We start from the raw sequence: 14278 nt of genomic DNA, 5'->3' as shown, positions 1-14278 counted from the left end.
TCTTCTCCGATGCTGCTGCTCCTACTCTCTCATCTCCAGACAATCTCGGAGGAAGCTCCATCATGGCTGGAGTGAAGACAGTCCAGACCAGGATGAAATCGCCCATCTGCCACGCCACACCGACGATAAGCAAGGTGTCTGTGTGTATTACGCTGATCATCGATGTGTCGAACCCGGGTTCGTGCGACCCGCAGACCCACTCGCCAACCACAAAGCTCGCTTGAAGCCTTCAACGTCTGACGAAGACGCCGGAGTATGCATACTTGCATATCTACCCTGGCCGTCCCACAACCTCAACGTCGTATCTGCGCAACCCTTGGACCACACCCATGATCTTGCAGAAGCCAACCAACGCCAAGACTCAGATGCACCATTGGAGACAGATCCACGACCCATGTAGAAATCGCACGAACCTCTCCCACTGATGCGTAACTATGGAAGGACCCCCAGTGGATGCGACAACCAGGTTGAAGAAATAGCTCAGAAGCAGGGACTGACAGTCTCAACATTGATTACGTAGAGTGCATATCGATGCGACGACTCAACCAGGTCTATCATGCATCCCGCTTCGTACTCGTGTGTGCTGACCTGGACAACTCTTCAGAGAAGGGTGTATGCGCTCGATGGTCTTCTCTCCGGTCTCGAGGCATAATAGTGTTCAGCAGAACGCCCACAATCATGCTCAAGATGAAGGGAGTTTCTACTATCAAGTTGACGCCTTGCAGGAAGCCCATCAAATGCACATTGCTGCCATCGTATTCTAGCACCTGCGAAAACCATTCTGGTACCACGATGTCGAGTAAACCCAGACCAAAAGCAGCTGAGAGGATGAAGCGGTTCCGCCGGGTCCACGAAATCGTCGCTAAGATTCGCATACCAGAGATGGCGATGGTAGCGTAGAGGAAGGTCTGCATACCACCCAACACAGTGCTAGGCATTGATGCAAATACCGCGCCAAATTTCCCGAACACTCCCATCAACACTGTGATTACACTGGCGCAATAGCCAGCTCGGCGGCTCTACAAAACGAATCAGCTCATTCTCCACAACAGACAGATCTTGAGAAGCGACTTACCGCATTACTTGTCACCACAATCACCCCGTTATTACCAGCATGGCTAACCATCGGTATAGTCATTCCCAAGCCCGCAATCAAACTCCCAATAGCATCACACAGAATCCCACCCTGGATCCTCGTATTCGCCTTCTCGCCCTCGGTTTCGATACCGCTTGCTTCAGAAGTCGCCGCGATAGAAGGCATACACACCATGGCCTCACAAATGAACAGAATCATCAATGGCAAGACCAGGGTGCCATCGACACTCAGCTTGAAGGTTCGTACCCAGAGAAATGTCACAGTGGGAGCTTGCTGAATTTGAGTATCAGACCAGAAACCCGTGGCCCCGGAGATCGCACTGCCGACTGCAAGGCCGAAGATGATGCTGGCGCTTTTCATCAATGGAGAGCCGATCATTTCGACGAGAAGAATCGTAACGAAGACGGAGAAACCGATACCGATGAACTTTGGGTCGCCCCATGGTAGTGGCCTGAAGAACCAATATCTGTCAGCCCAAGACATCTCTCGATCATTTTCACTTGCATAGGCAACACTACTTCTCGGCTGGAGAGAATGAAAATGTAACTCACCTCGGAGCATTAATGTTAGGACACAAAGCGTTCACTCCCTGTCCATCCAGACAACTTGCTCCGCCACCCCAACTCTCCCCGGCGGTGGTCACAAGATAAGCCCCCAGCACGAGCAGCAACAATCCCGTGACCGTTGGCGGGAATATCCTCTTCAGCGTCTTCGCCGGTATCAGCGAGACTAAGAATTGCATCCAGACGCAGACCAAACACGTGCCAATCAGAGCTCCATATCCGTCCGGGCAAGGTAGTCGTGTCATTGTGCCATCAATCTCTTGAAGCGGGCACATTCCGCGGGAATATAAATCGCTGCCATACTTCAGAGCAATTGGTATTATATCAAAAGTTGGGCCAACCACGGAGAGCACTCCACACCCAATGTAATATGGTGTTCCTCGAATCCTACACCTCGTAATCTGCAGCAGAGTAGCTATTCCGCTCGTGATGAACCCGGCAGAAATCAGACTCTCGGTGTCTTGGGTAGAGAGGTAGAAGGCTCCGCGTGATATCGCCAGAATTGGTGTGACAATGCCGGAAATCATGGTAAGAGCATGCTGGATTCCGAGGATGAGAATCAGAAGTAGAGGAATTCGGTCGTCGGGGTAGAAGAATGGTGGGATGTGGTTTCGGTACTTTTTGTTGAAGGGATAGATGTTTGGAGTGAAGAGGTAGGCATAGTCGTAGGAACCGATCAGACCATCACGGGTCGTGAGAGTGTGTTTGAGTTCGGACCAGGCGGTGCGCCAGTGCGAAGCGAAGGAGCCATTGTGATCCCTTTGTACGGGATTGGTGGTGGTGTTGTAGGTAGGCAGTGAGTGCTCCTTCTCTTCGTTTGATGTAGGGGTGTATGTGTCTTGAGGCGCCGCTGAGAAAGAAGCAGAGGACGAAGCAATCGCGGAGATCTCTTCCGTGGCACCCATCTTCGTCATCACTTCTACGTTCCAGGACTCATGTCCTTCCCAAGAAGTCGAGAATCCTAGCCTGAAAGAAAATACTCGATTTCATGAGCAGTCAGCACCTTTCATCCACTTGTCTTCTCACCCCACCAGACAGCTCTCGCCACTTCTCTCGGAATGATCTCCATTTCTTCAGCATTCGTGCGAAAGCCTACATGAACCGACCTCGGGTCTCTTCTTTTCCATGTCTTAGATGCTCTAGTCCGGCATTAGATTCAGACCAAGAGATAAGTGCCAAGCCTTCATTGGTGCTCTTCACTGCTCAAGACATTAGCTAGAAAAGTTCCCGCGTTCTTTACTGACGAACTGCCTAGCGTCGTCTAGGTAGGACAGTCAGTGACAAGGTCCTTGATGTACTATTCCAAATGACTTGACCTTGAGATCTTCACGAACAAAGAACAATTGCCGCACAGGTAGCTTCACCGACCTTTGCCTTCAATGTGCAAATACCGCATCATCTTACACCAATGACAAGTTGCCAATGTGAAATATTAGTGGACTCAATGGTGTAAGTCTCCATGGTTGATAGACTATGCAAAATGTGCATAGGCGAACAGAAAATACTGGGCCTTGAAGCGTCGAATGCAACGTGTACCAATTGTAGAGCTTGAGAGCTTCGGTTTTCATGCAGGTTCCTATACTTCCGAACTTCCACCCGGTCGGCCGTCGTATAGTGTCGGCAGTGATAATGTCAACTTGCCATTGAATTTCTTTCTGTCAATTGCTCTTCGTGTGGCTAGAGTCGATTCTCATGTGAGGCCTGCGGAGGAGAGCAAATCCAACGCTGAGGATCAATGGAACAGTATTGTTATCGTTCTTCTGCACAGTTGTGAAATTGGAAATAAGGATCGCGATGCACAATCATTCGGTGTGCTTCCCTCGGCTGTGATGTCGCGCTCTGCATAATGTCTCAGGATTCGATCCTGTCACTGGAGGTACCGCAATGTCAGCTGCAGGGCGTTGTGGCATTGGACTGGAGCTGGGAAGCCATTCGGTGATTCGGGGTACCTATTCACTCGTGATCGCTCGTCAATGTCAATGCCATTTGATCACGTGTCTACTGAGTGCCCCGAAGCAACTCGCTCGAAGGACCCCAGCGCTGTTTGATAGACCGGCTCTGTGGGATCAGTTATCTTCTCCGATGACTTGCTATCGTCGGCGCACCCTGCGAATGGCACGAGCGCGCACAGGAGTCCGAATTGTTGTTTGTTTATACTCGTAAGCATATATTGTTGAGTTCTTCCCTTGAATGAAGCCCCAGAAGAATCATGTCAGGTTCGCAGAAAGCCGCTCCAGTCGTGATAAATGCAGACAGCGTCTCTGCCGCGACAAAAGCAACGAAGATGCTGTGCTATAGTTCCACTTCCGAGAATTGCTCGTCTCCTGCAGAAGGTGGTGCTTTGCCAACATCGGTATCACTGGCTTCTTTCACTTTGCCGGCTGAAGTCGACTTCTCGGGATCCTCCGTCTCAGTATCGTCCGACTCTTCGTCTGATGATTCAGCTTCCTTCTCATTCAACGTCGTTCCCGTCACCGATGACGAAGATACGCCGGCCGTCTGCGGGATCCGTTCTTGCGGACTCGAAGGCTTCGGCGGCGGCGTTGGCGGTTCCACACCAGGCGAAGACACGCCCTCGTCCTCCTCGTCACGTCTCGTATTGCCTGAGCGTTCTGGGGTGGGCGGCGTGGTCTCGATCCTAGGACTGTCTCTCGCTCGCTCGGGTATACTCGTAACACTCGCGCGCTGCTGATGCGTACTCGGGCCCATTTGTCGCAACTTGGGATCAGCATCGAGGTAATAGCCTCGCACACCAACAATTCTGCCTTCTCTCTCACACCCTTTGACCCAATCTGGCACTACGATTGGCACGTTCATCTCCTTTGCTTTCTCCCACGCCTGACCTCTCGCTTCGGTGCAGACGAAATGTGTGGTGTCTATGCGAACGGAGTCGATCATCTTCGCGCCAATTCTGTTCACTGTCTCGGCCAAGCTGTCCTTCAGCTGGCCAGGCATTACACCTGGCGTGATGGTGATGCCGTGCAAATCGGTCATCTTGTGTGTCTTGACATTCAGTTTCTCTGACGAGTACTGTCCCGCGCTCGTTCTCAACACCAAGTGGAAGGTGTATTCGGTGTCCAATGCCAGTCCACTGATCTTGGTGCTCATCTTGTCACGAGGAATATTGCCAGCCTTCGTGCCATTGCGATACAGACTCAGGCTGCGAAATTCGGCGGTCGCGAGCTCGACAGGATCCCATTCGAGCACGATACTCGTCTGCGTGGCATTGCGACAGCGCAATTGAGGAGGTTGGGGGGACTGAGCGCCGAATGCGCTCAAGATGTCAGTTTGGAGGGCGTGAAATTTCTGGTCGGCGATGCTCTCGGCTTGCTGGTTGCGAGCGACGTTGATGTCGACGATGCTCCCAGATTGGATGTCGGGTGGGAGCAGTATGGACGGGAATTCAATCTATGGCCAACGGTTAACAGCTGGCTTGTTGGAAGGATCTCGTCAGAGTTGCATGGGCATCATCTTACCAGTCGCTTGTCTTCGGTCAGAAGAACCGCGACACCGGCGTCGACCTTGCCGACGGTGAGGGAAACCAACATGGCGTGGAGTGTGTGGTGCAGTGTGTAGTCGCAACAAAAGTGTATAGCTGCACATGAATAGACGGAGCTTCGCTCAGGGATCGCCCGCCAAGATGTCGTACCTGCCCAATGACACGGTACCACCACCTTCTACAAACAACAACCACCTTCCAACCTTCTCCCACCCATCGAACACTAACGGTACCACACTCTGCTCCAGCCAGACGCATCTCTCCAGCACCACGAACGCCCAACCCGAAGCCTCAAAGCCCAGCCAGCCCGCCCGAAGCAAGCTCCATCAGACTTTCCACGTGGAAACGCCCAACAGAAGCCATGTTTGACCACGTTCCGCCATATCGTCATCAAGACTCGAAACCAACAGCCGCTCTGAATGTACCGCTCTGACGTGTAGGAATGTGGTGGTAGTCTAATCCGACTTCACTCCTCCGTCTGAAAGAGCTGTGTGAACTCAGAGAGAGCATGCCTTTCCAGCTGGTGGGCACAGGATTCAGGCGATGTCCCTTTGAGCAGTCCTACTGTGGTAGGGCGACGGCATGTCACGACTTCGCAAATTCTTTGCGTGCTCGATTCTTGAGATGAGAGCGTGTGTCAGGATCCGGCCGCTTTAATGGGGTTCAATATTGCCGCCCAGGACTCTAATGGTAGTGGATGCAGCTACGAGCGCGTAGGTAAGGTCGACTTTTCACGGGCCTCAAGGCGTCTTGCTGTATCATGTCTCCACGTCAGTGTGGTATCGACCTGGCTGCGTTCGATAACGTCAGTCCAGCACGGGCGCTTCGGCCAATATCTTAACGCTGCAAATGCGGCTCTGGTCACTGGAATTATCGCCACTGATCAAGTGCTGCCATGCCAGCGTGCGCCAGCTGTCGCAGAGACGTTCATCCCTGACAATCGCCGATCGGGTTGCATTTCATAGGACGTCGGCAAGACAAGATTGCAGTTTGCTTACCGTCTCGTAGGTTCCTGAATCGCTCATGCCGAACGGGAGAGCATCTTGGAGGAACAGCTTCTTGCCAGTCTTTACACTGCTCCTTGCACGCTTTGATACGTCTCCGCACTCGAGCAGCGTCTATGATACCCACTCGCATTCGATGATCTTCCAATTCCTGACCTATGACAACCTTTTGCCATAGCTTGCAGGTCATCGTCGGGACTGCTATAGTCCTCCAAACTCCCCAAGGACATATATCAAATGCCGAACTACCACGCCGATCCAAGAAGCTGCACGTCTCATCAAGCACACCTGTCCGAGGAGACCGAAATTAGCGGCGAATCGCGATCCTCGCGAACCTCCACGTCCGTTAGATCGCGAGAGACGAGGACAGCACACGACGTGATCCATTCTCTCGCTTGCGGCATCGCCGAACTTATGGTCTGATATCTCCCTGGGAGTTCGCAGACTTCTCGGCTGCGAAACACGAGCGGACTCGGGACCGCAATGTAGAGTAGCGAGGGCGGATAGATATCGGCTTTACCGTACGTACAGGCCTGGTGGTCTGGACTGCTCTATGGATCCTTTGACGAAGACATGGGCGTTCTTCACGAATGCGAGTGTGACATGGGCTGGCAAAGTATCGTGTCTCTCGCAGGGCAGGCTACAGGTATCGGCAAACCACTTGTACATCATTCCTGATGTGCCAAAAGCAGTACTGCGATGGCTGTTTGTGACCAAGTCTGCTGGATCTCTGTCGCTGTGCCATCAACACCGTCCTTCACTCTCACTCTCACTTTCCAACCTATCAGTGCCTGCACTCCTCGTGAAAGAAATTTTGAACGATGAGTGTTCATCACCAGCAGATCTGACTACACCCAGCCGTTGGCATTTTGTTTACGGTAAAAACTGCAATTCTAACCAAGCTATATCCAAGCCGATGTCACAAACATATCTCATCCTATGCTTCACCTGACAACTTCTATGACCTAACAATGGTTCTCTTAGTCTTACACAGCACACACACTCAAGTGTTCGCTCATCGCTGTCATGCCATTGCTTTCGTCGAACAGCGATGTGCACCACGCTGAGAAGATCAAGACGTCACGGAAAGCGTAGACTTTCCATTCAGGCGGGCTGAACTGCTGAGATATGAAGGGCAAGTAAGCTCGTAACAAAGAAACGAGGAAAGGGCTCAGATAGAAGGCAGTGTACGTACTCGTAACTGACAATCCACCCAAACAGTTGGATCTTACATCTCATTGCATGTCGAAACTGCTCAACAAACTGGCTTCCTTTGCTGCAAGATATCGCAACAAGTGGGATGGGTCTATGGGATCTGTAGAAGCAAAGCATACTTGGATCTCATCGACTTAGCGCGCAAAGGAGAAAGCCTCTCGAGACGGCAAGACATACAATATTCTGTCACCTAGCAAATCAGAACATGCATTGTGCCTGCCATCGTTGATTCCATGCGTCTGTCTGTGTATTAGTCTATGGATCGTCAAACTCTACGTACATGATTCCACGTTTTAAGGAGATTTCTCCTACCTTACCTTAGCGTAGACCAGCTTCATCTCTTATACCTGAAGCCTTTGTTTTGCCCTCCGCCACAAGTCCACATCGACAGCGTCATTTGTAGAATGTGCTATTCACGAAAGGGTTCCCTTCGTTCTCTTCTCCACGAAGATATAGTCAAGCACAAGACATCTTAGCAGCGGGACTGTCAGTCGTTCGACTATAACGCAGCGGGAGAATGTCCAAAGCCAGCGTAAAAGATCTGATCATAGGAACGAACGACAGACAGACTAGAATCGTAGACTTGCCATGGCTTCACATTTGCAATTGCTGCGCCATTTCATGAGTTCAATGCGGGCATCGACATGCATGGTTTGTCCGCATTCGGCAACTACCTGTGCTCTTCCCATCCCAGCGTTCTTTTCTGCTCGGACAACTATGGCACTGGGAAGGCATTGCCGAGGCGCAATGTCTGTCCGTCGATAGATGAGGGCGAGGTAAATGTCAGCTTGAGAAAGCCGAGGAACCTGTACACACTGAGGACGGCAGGACGATAGTGCGATCGAGGCAGGAGATACGGCCGTTCCAAATGTCCGGCATGCCGACTGATGAGGAACAATGTGCTCTGACATGTCCTGGTCTCTGCGAGTCTGCGGGTTACTGCGGAAGGGGAGATGTTCATCCGATGGTGTCTCTCTTTCTCACCAGAACCGTTGGACGCTAAATTCAAGCCATTTCAACGCAGAGAAGCACAGTCTAGCCACCGACAACGTCGAAGCAGGATATACCGAGATACGCACCCTTTTGAATCATCACAACGGCAATTCCAGACGGACGTTTGAAGAACTCGTGGTTCACGAGTCGTTCCATGCATGAGGAAGATGATGGTCGAGAAGGGCCGAAGGCTAAGAGGAAGGGGAGGACTCCGAGATGAGTTTGTTGAGCCGACTTAGCATGCGGAAGTCAACGGTACAGCAGGAAAGCTGTTCGGTATACGCTCAGAACAGTCATGTTGCTGTTCAGATCGCGATACGAAATGCGTTCCGTCACTCGCCTGCGGACTTGTGACCTTCGAGAGTCCTCGGAAAAGTCTCACCAGAGGTTACTAGACATCGGTTGTCAGTACTCCGATATCAAGTCACTCGCTTCCGTCCTTGATCAATTCTCCCTTTCCAAAAGCGGTAGCTTCATCATTACAAATGTGGTAATGCCATGCCAGCAGGATCAAATTCGTGCTCGCCAAAGGCAGGCCGACAAGGATAGGGCATGCCGGAGACGAGCAAGCGAAAGCCGAACAATAGACAGTAGCCTCCTCACACCACCTCTGCTAGCTGGCTGCTGCAGGTGCAAGCCCACGGGCGCTCCGGGCATGGACGGGCGTTACGCTTCAACAGCCCATGGCGCTGGACCAGTAGGAATGAGGTGGCTCACGACAGCCATAATGAAGGGCGCTCGTTTGACGTGATACGCATGGCGTAGGTATGTGCCGAAGAAAGAGGCGTAAGGCGAAGCGCGGAGCAAGGTCAAGACGACGCGAAGAGGCGTTCTGGAGACAGATTGGCTTTTGCTTTTCTGGATTGATGGCAATGAATGGCGGTGGTCGGCGCGAATGGGCTGCCTCGTTGGCATGTCTAGTGCATGCACAATGCATTCCGCTGCTGTCCGTCCTGATGAGATGCAGAGCAGTACTGTAGGATGGATCCAGGCACTCCTTTCGTGCTTGTCCAGCGTCTGTTCCTAGCAAGCGCTCGCATAGGTGCGAAGTATTTGATTACAGATTAGGTGATATACGAAGATACCATGCTCCACACAGCTTAGCGAGTCTACACACATGCACATGCACTGTCATTGCTCCAGATGTGTGATGACGATGGGAGTGCTAGGGCAGTACGTAGTCGGTGCTGGGCCATGATTAGTGTGAGGGAAGTTCCAGAACTCTAGTCGTTAGCCAGCTCTTCGGCACCGAGAGAGGAAGCGAAAAGCAGAACCTGCTTGGGAAGACTGTGTCGTAGCACCCCGAGCACTTTCCGAAGACGACCATGCATCCCCGCTGTGCAAAAAAAGGGTGAAAAGTATAGAGAGACGTTGTGCAGAAGTCCAGATTCGGCCGCGAGTCCAGGACCTTGTAAAGCACGTGGCAAGAACATGGCAATTGACGAAGGATGGTGATGTGGCTGCCAGCATCATGGAGCAGAGCCGGTCCGTCGCAACTCCCCGAGTGTGATCCCATGGGAGCAATAATGACCGGAAACCCGAAGTGCATTGCCGTGCTTTCGGTCGGATCAGCAGCATTGTCGCTGGAAGAGGCAAGCAGCGATTGTCACACATTCCCAAAATGGCGAGAGCTGAGAGGTCAGCCTGGTCAGAGTAAAGCAGCGTGGTGGTGGCAGCAGTCACTCCGCGTCCGGCGCAATTGCGCGCAGTAGTGGCGCCGCCAGATGAGCCATCACCACCACTAGGCGGTAAGGCCAAGGTGTTTGGGTTTAAGCTTCATCGAAAAGCACTCTCCGGGGCAGTGCTCATTTCCAGCAAAGCGTGAGATGGCGGCCACGCGACACTCCCACATCACCTGCGCTTCTAGCGCTGCGCCAACCGACAGTGTCGAAATCGAGGTGGATTGGACGGCTGCAGCGCCTCATCCGCGCCAGTGGAAAAGCTTTGACTCGTCGGTAGGGCAGACCTGGCATATACGAGGCATATGAGCGAAGTACCGGCCGCGACGCTGAGAAGTGTACAAAGTGTGTTTAGCTGCTCATATGGTGCACACATCCGGCAGTGAACGCGAGGTCTACAGCGTTTCGCGTAGACTGGAGCGTCATCTGGATACGCGCTTAGTCTCCAAGCGGCTTGGCTGCTTTGCAGGATGCTGGAAGCTGGACACGAATAGCAGATTCCAAGGTAGAATCCTGGGTGCTGCAGCGGGTTTGGAGGATCGAATGTGCCGGCGTTCACAAAACTGTCATGCATGTGAAGACACCTCATCATCAATAGTGGTTGCGGTATTGTCATTGTCAGTGTCTGATTCATGCAATGGTCCGGATGCCAGGGTGGGGTTCCAGACCGTTGCATGATTTGAGTTTGGCTAGATCTCTGGTGGCCAGCGTCTCGCCAGCGCTCCCCTGGCACACACGCGAAGACCAGCATGCGGAGAGATCGAAGTCAAATGCACCGTCACCATCCCGGCGGAAGGTGCATGGGATGGCGGGTGCATGGAAGAAGGCGCAAAAGTGAAGAGCAGCAGCCATGTTCAGCAAGAGATGGCGTTGAAGCGTCCGCGTTGGGCGATTCCACGATGCATCGTGTCTGCCACTCGATGCTAGCGTTCGGCGACCCCGTACACGCATGACATGCGCGCCAGTCAGAGGTCTCGTCTGGAAGCACGCTCCGCGGAGTGCTGCATGACGCTCGAATGGCAGCGAAGGAGTTCCTGAGGCACGCTCTGGTAGACGAGATCGTGGGTTCGAAGGCCGCAGCCATACGGACTCCCGTGCGGGAAAGGCGTAAAACAGAGAGAGTCGACGCTAGAGCAGTTACAGGGAGCAGGCAGCGCGGACCGAGTCGTGCGCCCTCCGAGCGCGTTCTCTTTGCAGCTGTTTCTCGCTTATTGAGCAAGCTGATTGGTGCGTGGTGCTTCCCTCTTTTGAAGGTTGAGCTAACGAATCCTGCAATATTGGTAGGGGTGGAGCCTGGATGTGATGAGGAGCGACGAAGCAGAGTACGAGATGTTGTTGGAAGTGCGAGTGTTGTGACCAGAAAGATGGCAGTAGCGGGCGCATGGTGAAGTACAGCAGGCTTGACAGTGTGTTGGTGCAACGAAGCAATGTCCAAGCAGCCACATCGTCGAGCACAGGACCCGACAACGGGTGAAGAGAGCCACAGCCGCGGCATAGTGCGCTCGCTTGCAACGCCATTCGCATGGATGAGCAGTGTTGATCTCCATCATCCATGTGAGGCCAGCGTGGTTTAGCTTCGTGCAGAAGCGCACATACCACAGGCGGATTCGGCAGCGAAAAGAGCTGATCATCCAGTCGTTCCGCAGGTGAGCGCTGGCCCTCGCAGCCTGCTCGGTGTCTTTGACCTGAGTTTCACGCTCACCTGGAGCGGGTCGCTCGATCGAGCACACAACGGTCATCGTGGATGCACAAGATCGAGTCGCACCAGGAGCACTAGCGGGTGCGATTTGTGCGAAGAGTGGGCGGCGGAAACGCTTGACGCTGCAGCAGTCGCACGTGGCAGCGTGACCAAGGAGATCCGAGAGAGCGCCCCAATTTCAAGCTGCGATGATCCGGGACGCCTCCCGCGAGTCTATCTTTGTCGCCGTGTGCTGCAGTCGTGGCGTGGGTTTGCCTTGGGTGGATTTGGAGAGCGCGGCCCCTGCTCCAGGCCGCAGCCTTGCTGCTGTGTGATGGTAGATGCATCTGCAGGCGAGATGAGGCACAGCTGCACTCGGCTGAGGGGCACGAGGAGAGGAGAAAGCGAAATGGTGCAAAGCTGTCATGAGCAGTTGCGCAAAGCAAGCCGCCGGCCCCATTGGCGCGATCTGTGTCCAGAGAGCGCAGGCAGGCACAGGCACGAGTGTCACTGCGCTCGATTCGGTCCCGCTCTGCATGGCCTCCTCTCGCTTGCTGATCACTGATCATGATGCGGGCAGTGGGAGGAGGGAGTGTGCGCAGTGCTGCGTGGAAGCGTGGAAGCAGGTGGGCGTGCATAATCATGGCATACGTGCGTGAGCAGACGGCACCGCGGTTCTCGGGCAGCAGGGACAGCGGAACGCCAAGATTGCGCAATGTTTCGATCTCGATAGGGAAGAGGCGCTGGTGAGATGGCGCGGGTGGGAGGGCGGGCGCGTGTGAAGAGTGCGCTGCGCTGGGCTGGTGAGGTTTGGCGGGCGAGCAACAAGCTCTGGAGATTCAGTTGGGGAGTAGCCAGAAGCTTGGGTCGACGCATGGACTAGGCCCTTGTCTGTCTGAGACGAGACGAGCGGAAAGGCTAACGCTGCCCAATCGCCTCGGGCGAGCAGGGATCGCGCTCGACCCGCTGGATCCTCCCTCTGCGCGGCACAGGACAGGAAACAACAAAGCAGTCTCGCCTAACAAAGCACGCGCAGGACCTCGCTCATTTCCCGATGAGGGCAGCGGACGACGCAGTAGCCTTTTTACTTTGGCGAATTGGTCACGCCGGCCTGGGCTGCGCGCGCACGTAGTATGTACGGCACGCGCGTGGTGACCGGGGGGTGCCCGCGAAGACGATGGTGAAGACGACGAGGTGGAAGACGACAACCGAGCGCAGGTGGCAGTATCGGTCGTGCCCTCATGTCGAAACGGGGGCCTGCCGTTGCGCAGACAGACTGACCCTGCGAGGCTGCGTGAGAAGCAGACGGTGCTGCTCGCCGCCGGCCTGGTTTCTCTGTGTCGACTGATGCCTTTTGGCTTCTCTCTATCTCGCGCGCGGCTGCAGCACGCTGGCGAAAGCCTCTCCGGCGCGGGAGCGGCCTTGTCTGATAGACGAGGCCGTCGGTGCGGTACAGCTGGCGCGTGCGTTTGCAGGTCTGGAGACAGAACAGACGCGATCCATGCAAAGCCTGGATCTCCAACGCAGATGCTGCTCGCAGGCCCGAGTGGTCCAGCCAGCCACGCTAGCTGCTCGTCTCCCTTACTAGCTGCTGCCCGTACATATACATGAACGCCCGCAGACCGGACGCTGCCACACGGTCTCGCCCTCCGTGCGCCAAAGACACACTCTAAACAAAGGATCGCCACGCCCACATCTCAAAGGGCCCGCCCAACTTGACGCCGACTTCACCTCGTGGCCTCGAAACACGCTGTTCTTCTCGGTGGAGACGCCCATTGAACACGTCCAGCACGACGACACCGCGGCATCACTCTTGTCATTGCTGTCTCAGCTTGACGACCGCACGCTCCTCTCGCTTCACGCCTCACTGGAGACCCTCGGGCATTGAAGCACCCACAAAGGTCCAGAATAATATCGCTCGCTCGCAGTCATTCACCCTTGTGCGACCGGGGTGTAACGCAGCATCTGCACGACCACACTTTCGGGTCCTCTTCGATCTCGCCGTCCCGGTTCGTGGGCAGTCGACGCGCTCCCAGTGCACAATCTATCCTCATCCTCAACTCATTTCCCACGTCTTGGATTTGGGTAACGCCGAACTCCCCTCAGGACCTTGTCTAGGCGACTTTGAGCGCGACCTGCATCCATCTGCGTCACGAACGTCCCAATCCGCTCCCATTCACCCCCAGCGCCCGGCATCCCTCCTCGCCGCCGCAGGCATCCACATCCGCCTCGTCGGTCTCGCGGCTTGAGTACAAAGCCTGCGCGTATCCAGCTCCTCGGATCCTCTGCCATCCACCACATTGTCCATCAGTCCGGAGCAGACGACCATCGACTCCACGAAGCTCACTCGACGTAAAAGCCGTCGCAACAACCACCCTTCGTGGCTTTCCTCCATACTCCACCAGGCACCTCCTGGCAAGACGCGAAGCCTTCTGTCCATCCATCCTTCGTTCAGCCGCTCCCCACGCCGCCGGCCGATTGCAACCAGCCATTCGGCTTCAGTGACCACCAAACCGCAACCGTGGCTGCAGCAGTAGCGTACCCTCCTTCA

At 54.3% G+C, this 14278-nt stretch overlaps 2 protein-coding genes across 2 annotated transcripts; both read right to left on the bottom strand.

The window, feature by feature from the left end:
• Positions 1 to 554: 554 nt before the first annotated feature.
• Positions 555 to 2564, bottom strand: RHO25_001560 (uncharacterized protein; the record flags this gene model as incomplete). Its single annotated transcript, XM_023594169.2, has 3 exons — positions 555 to 1019; positions 1076 to 1547; positions 1648 to 2564. 3 exons carry the CDS (start codon positions 2562 to 2564, stop codon positions 555 to 557), a joined length of 1854 nt encoding a protein of 617 aa, XP_023458402.2.
• A 1387-nt stretch (positions 2565 to 3951) lies between these two features.
• On the bottom strand, positions 3952 to 5207 carry RHO25_001559 (uncharacterized protein; the record flags this gene model as incomplete). Its single annotated transcript, XM_023594168.2, has 2 exons — positions 3952 to 5067; positions 5136 to 5207. 2 exons carry the CDS (start codon positions 5205 to 5207, stop codon positions 3952 to 3954), a joined length of 1188 nt encoding a protein of 395 aa, XP_023458400.1.
• Between the last annotated feature and the right edge of the window lie 9071 nt (positions 5208 to 14278).

This window comes from Cercospora beticola, chromosome 1, assembly GCF_033473495.1.
Source record: "Cercospora beticola chromosome 1, complete sequence".
Lineage (NCBI taxonomy): Eukaryota > Fungi > Ascomycota > Dothideomycetes > Mycosphaerellales > Mycosphaerellaceae > Cercospora > Cercospora beticola.
This window is presented reverse-complemented; position numbering and strand designations above follow the sequence as displayed.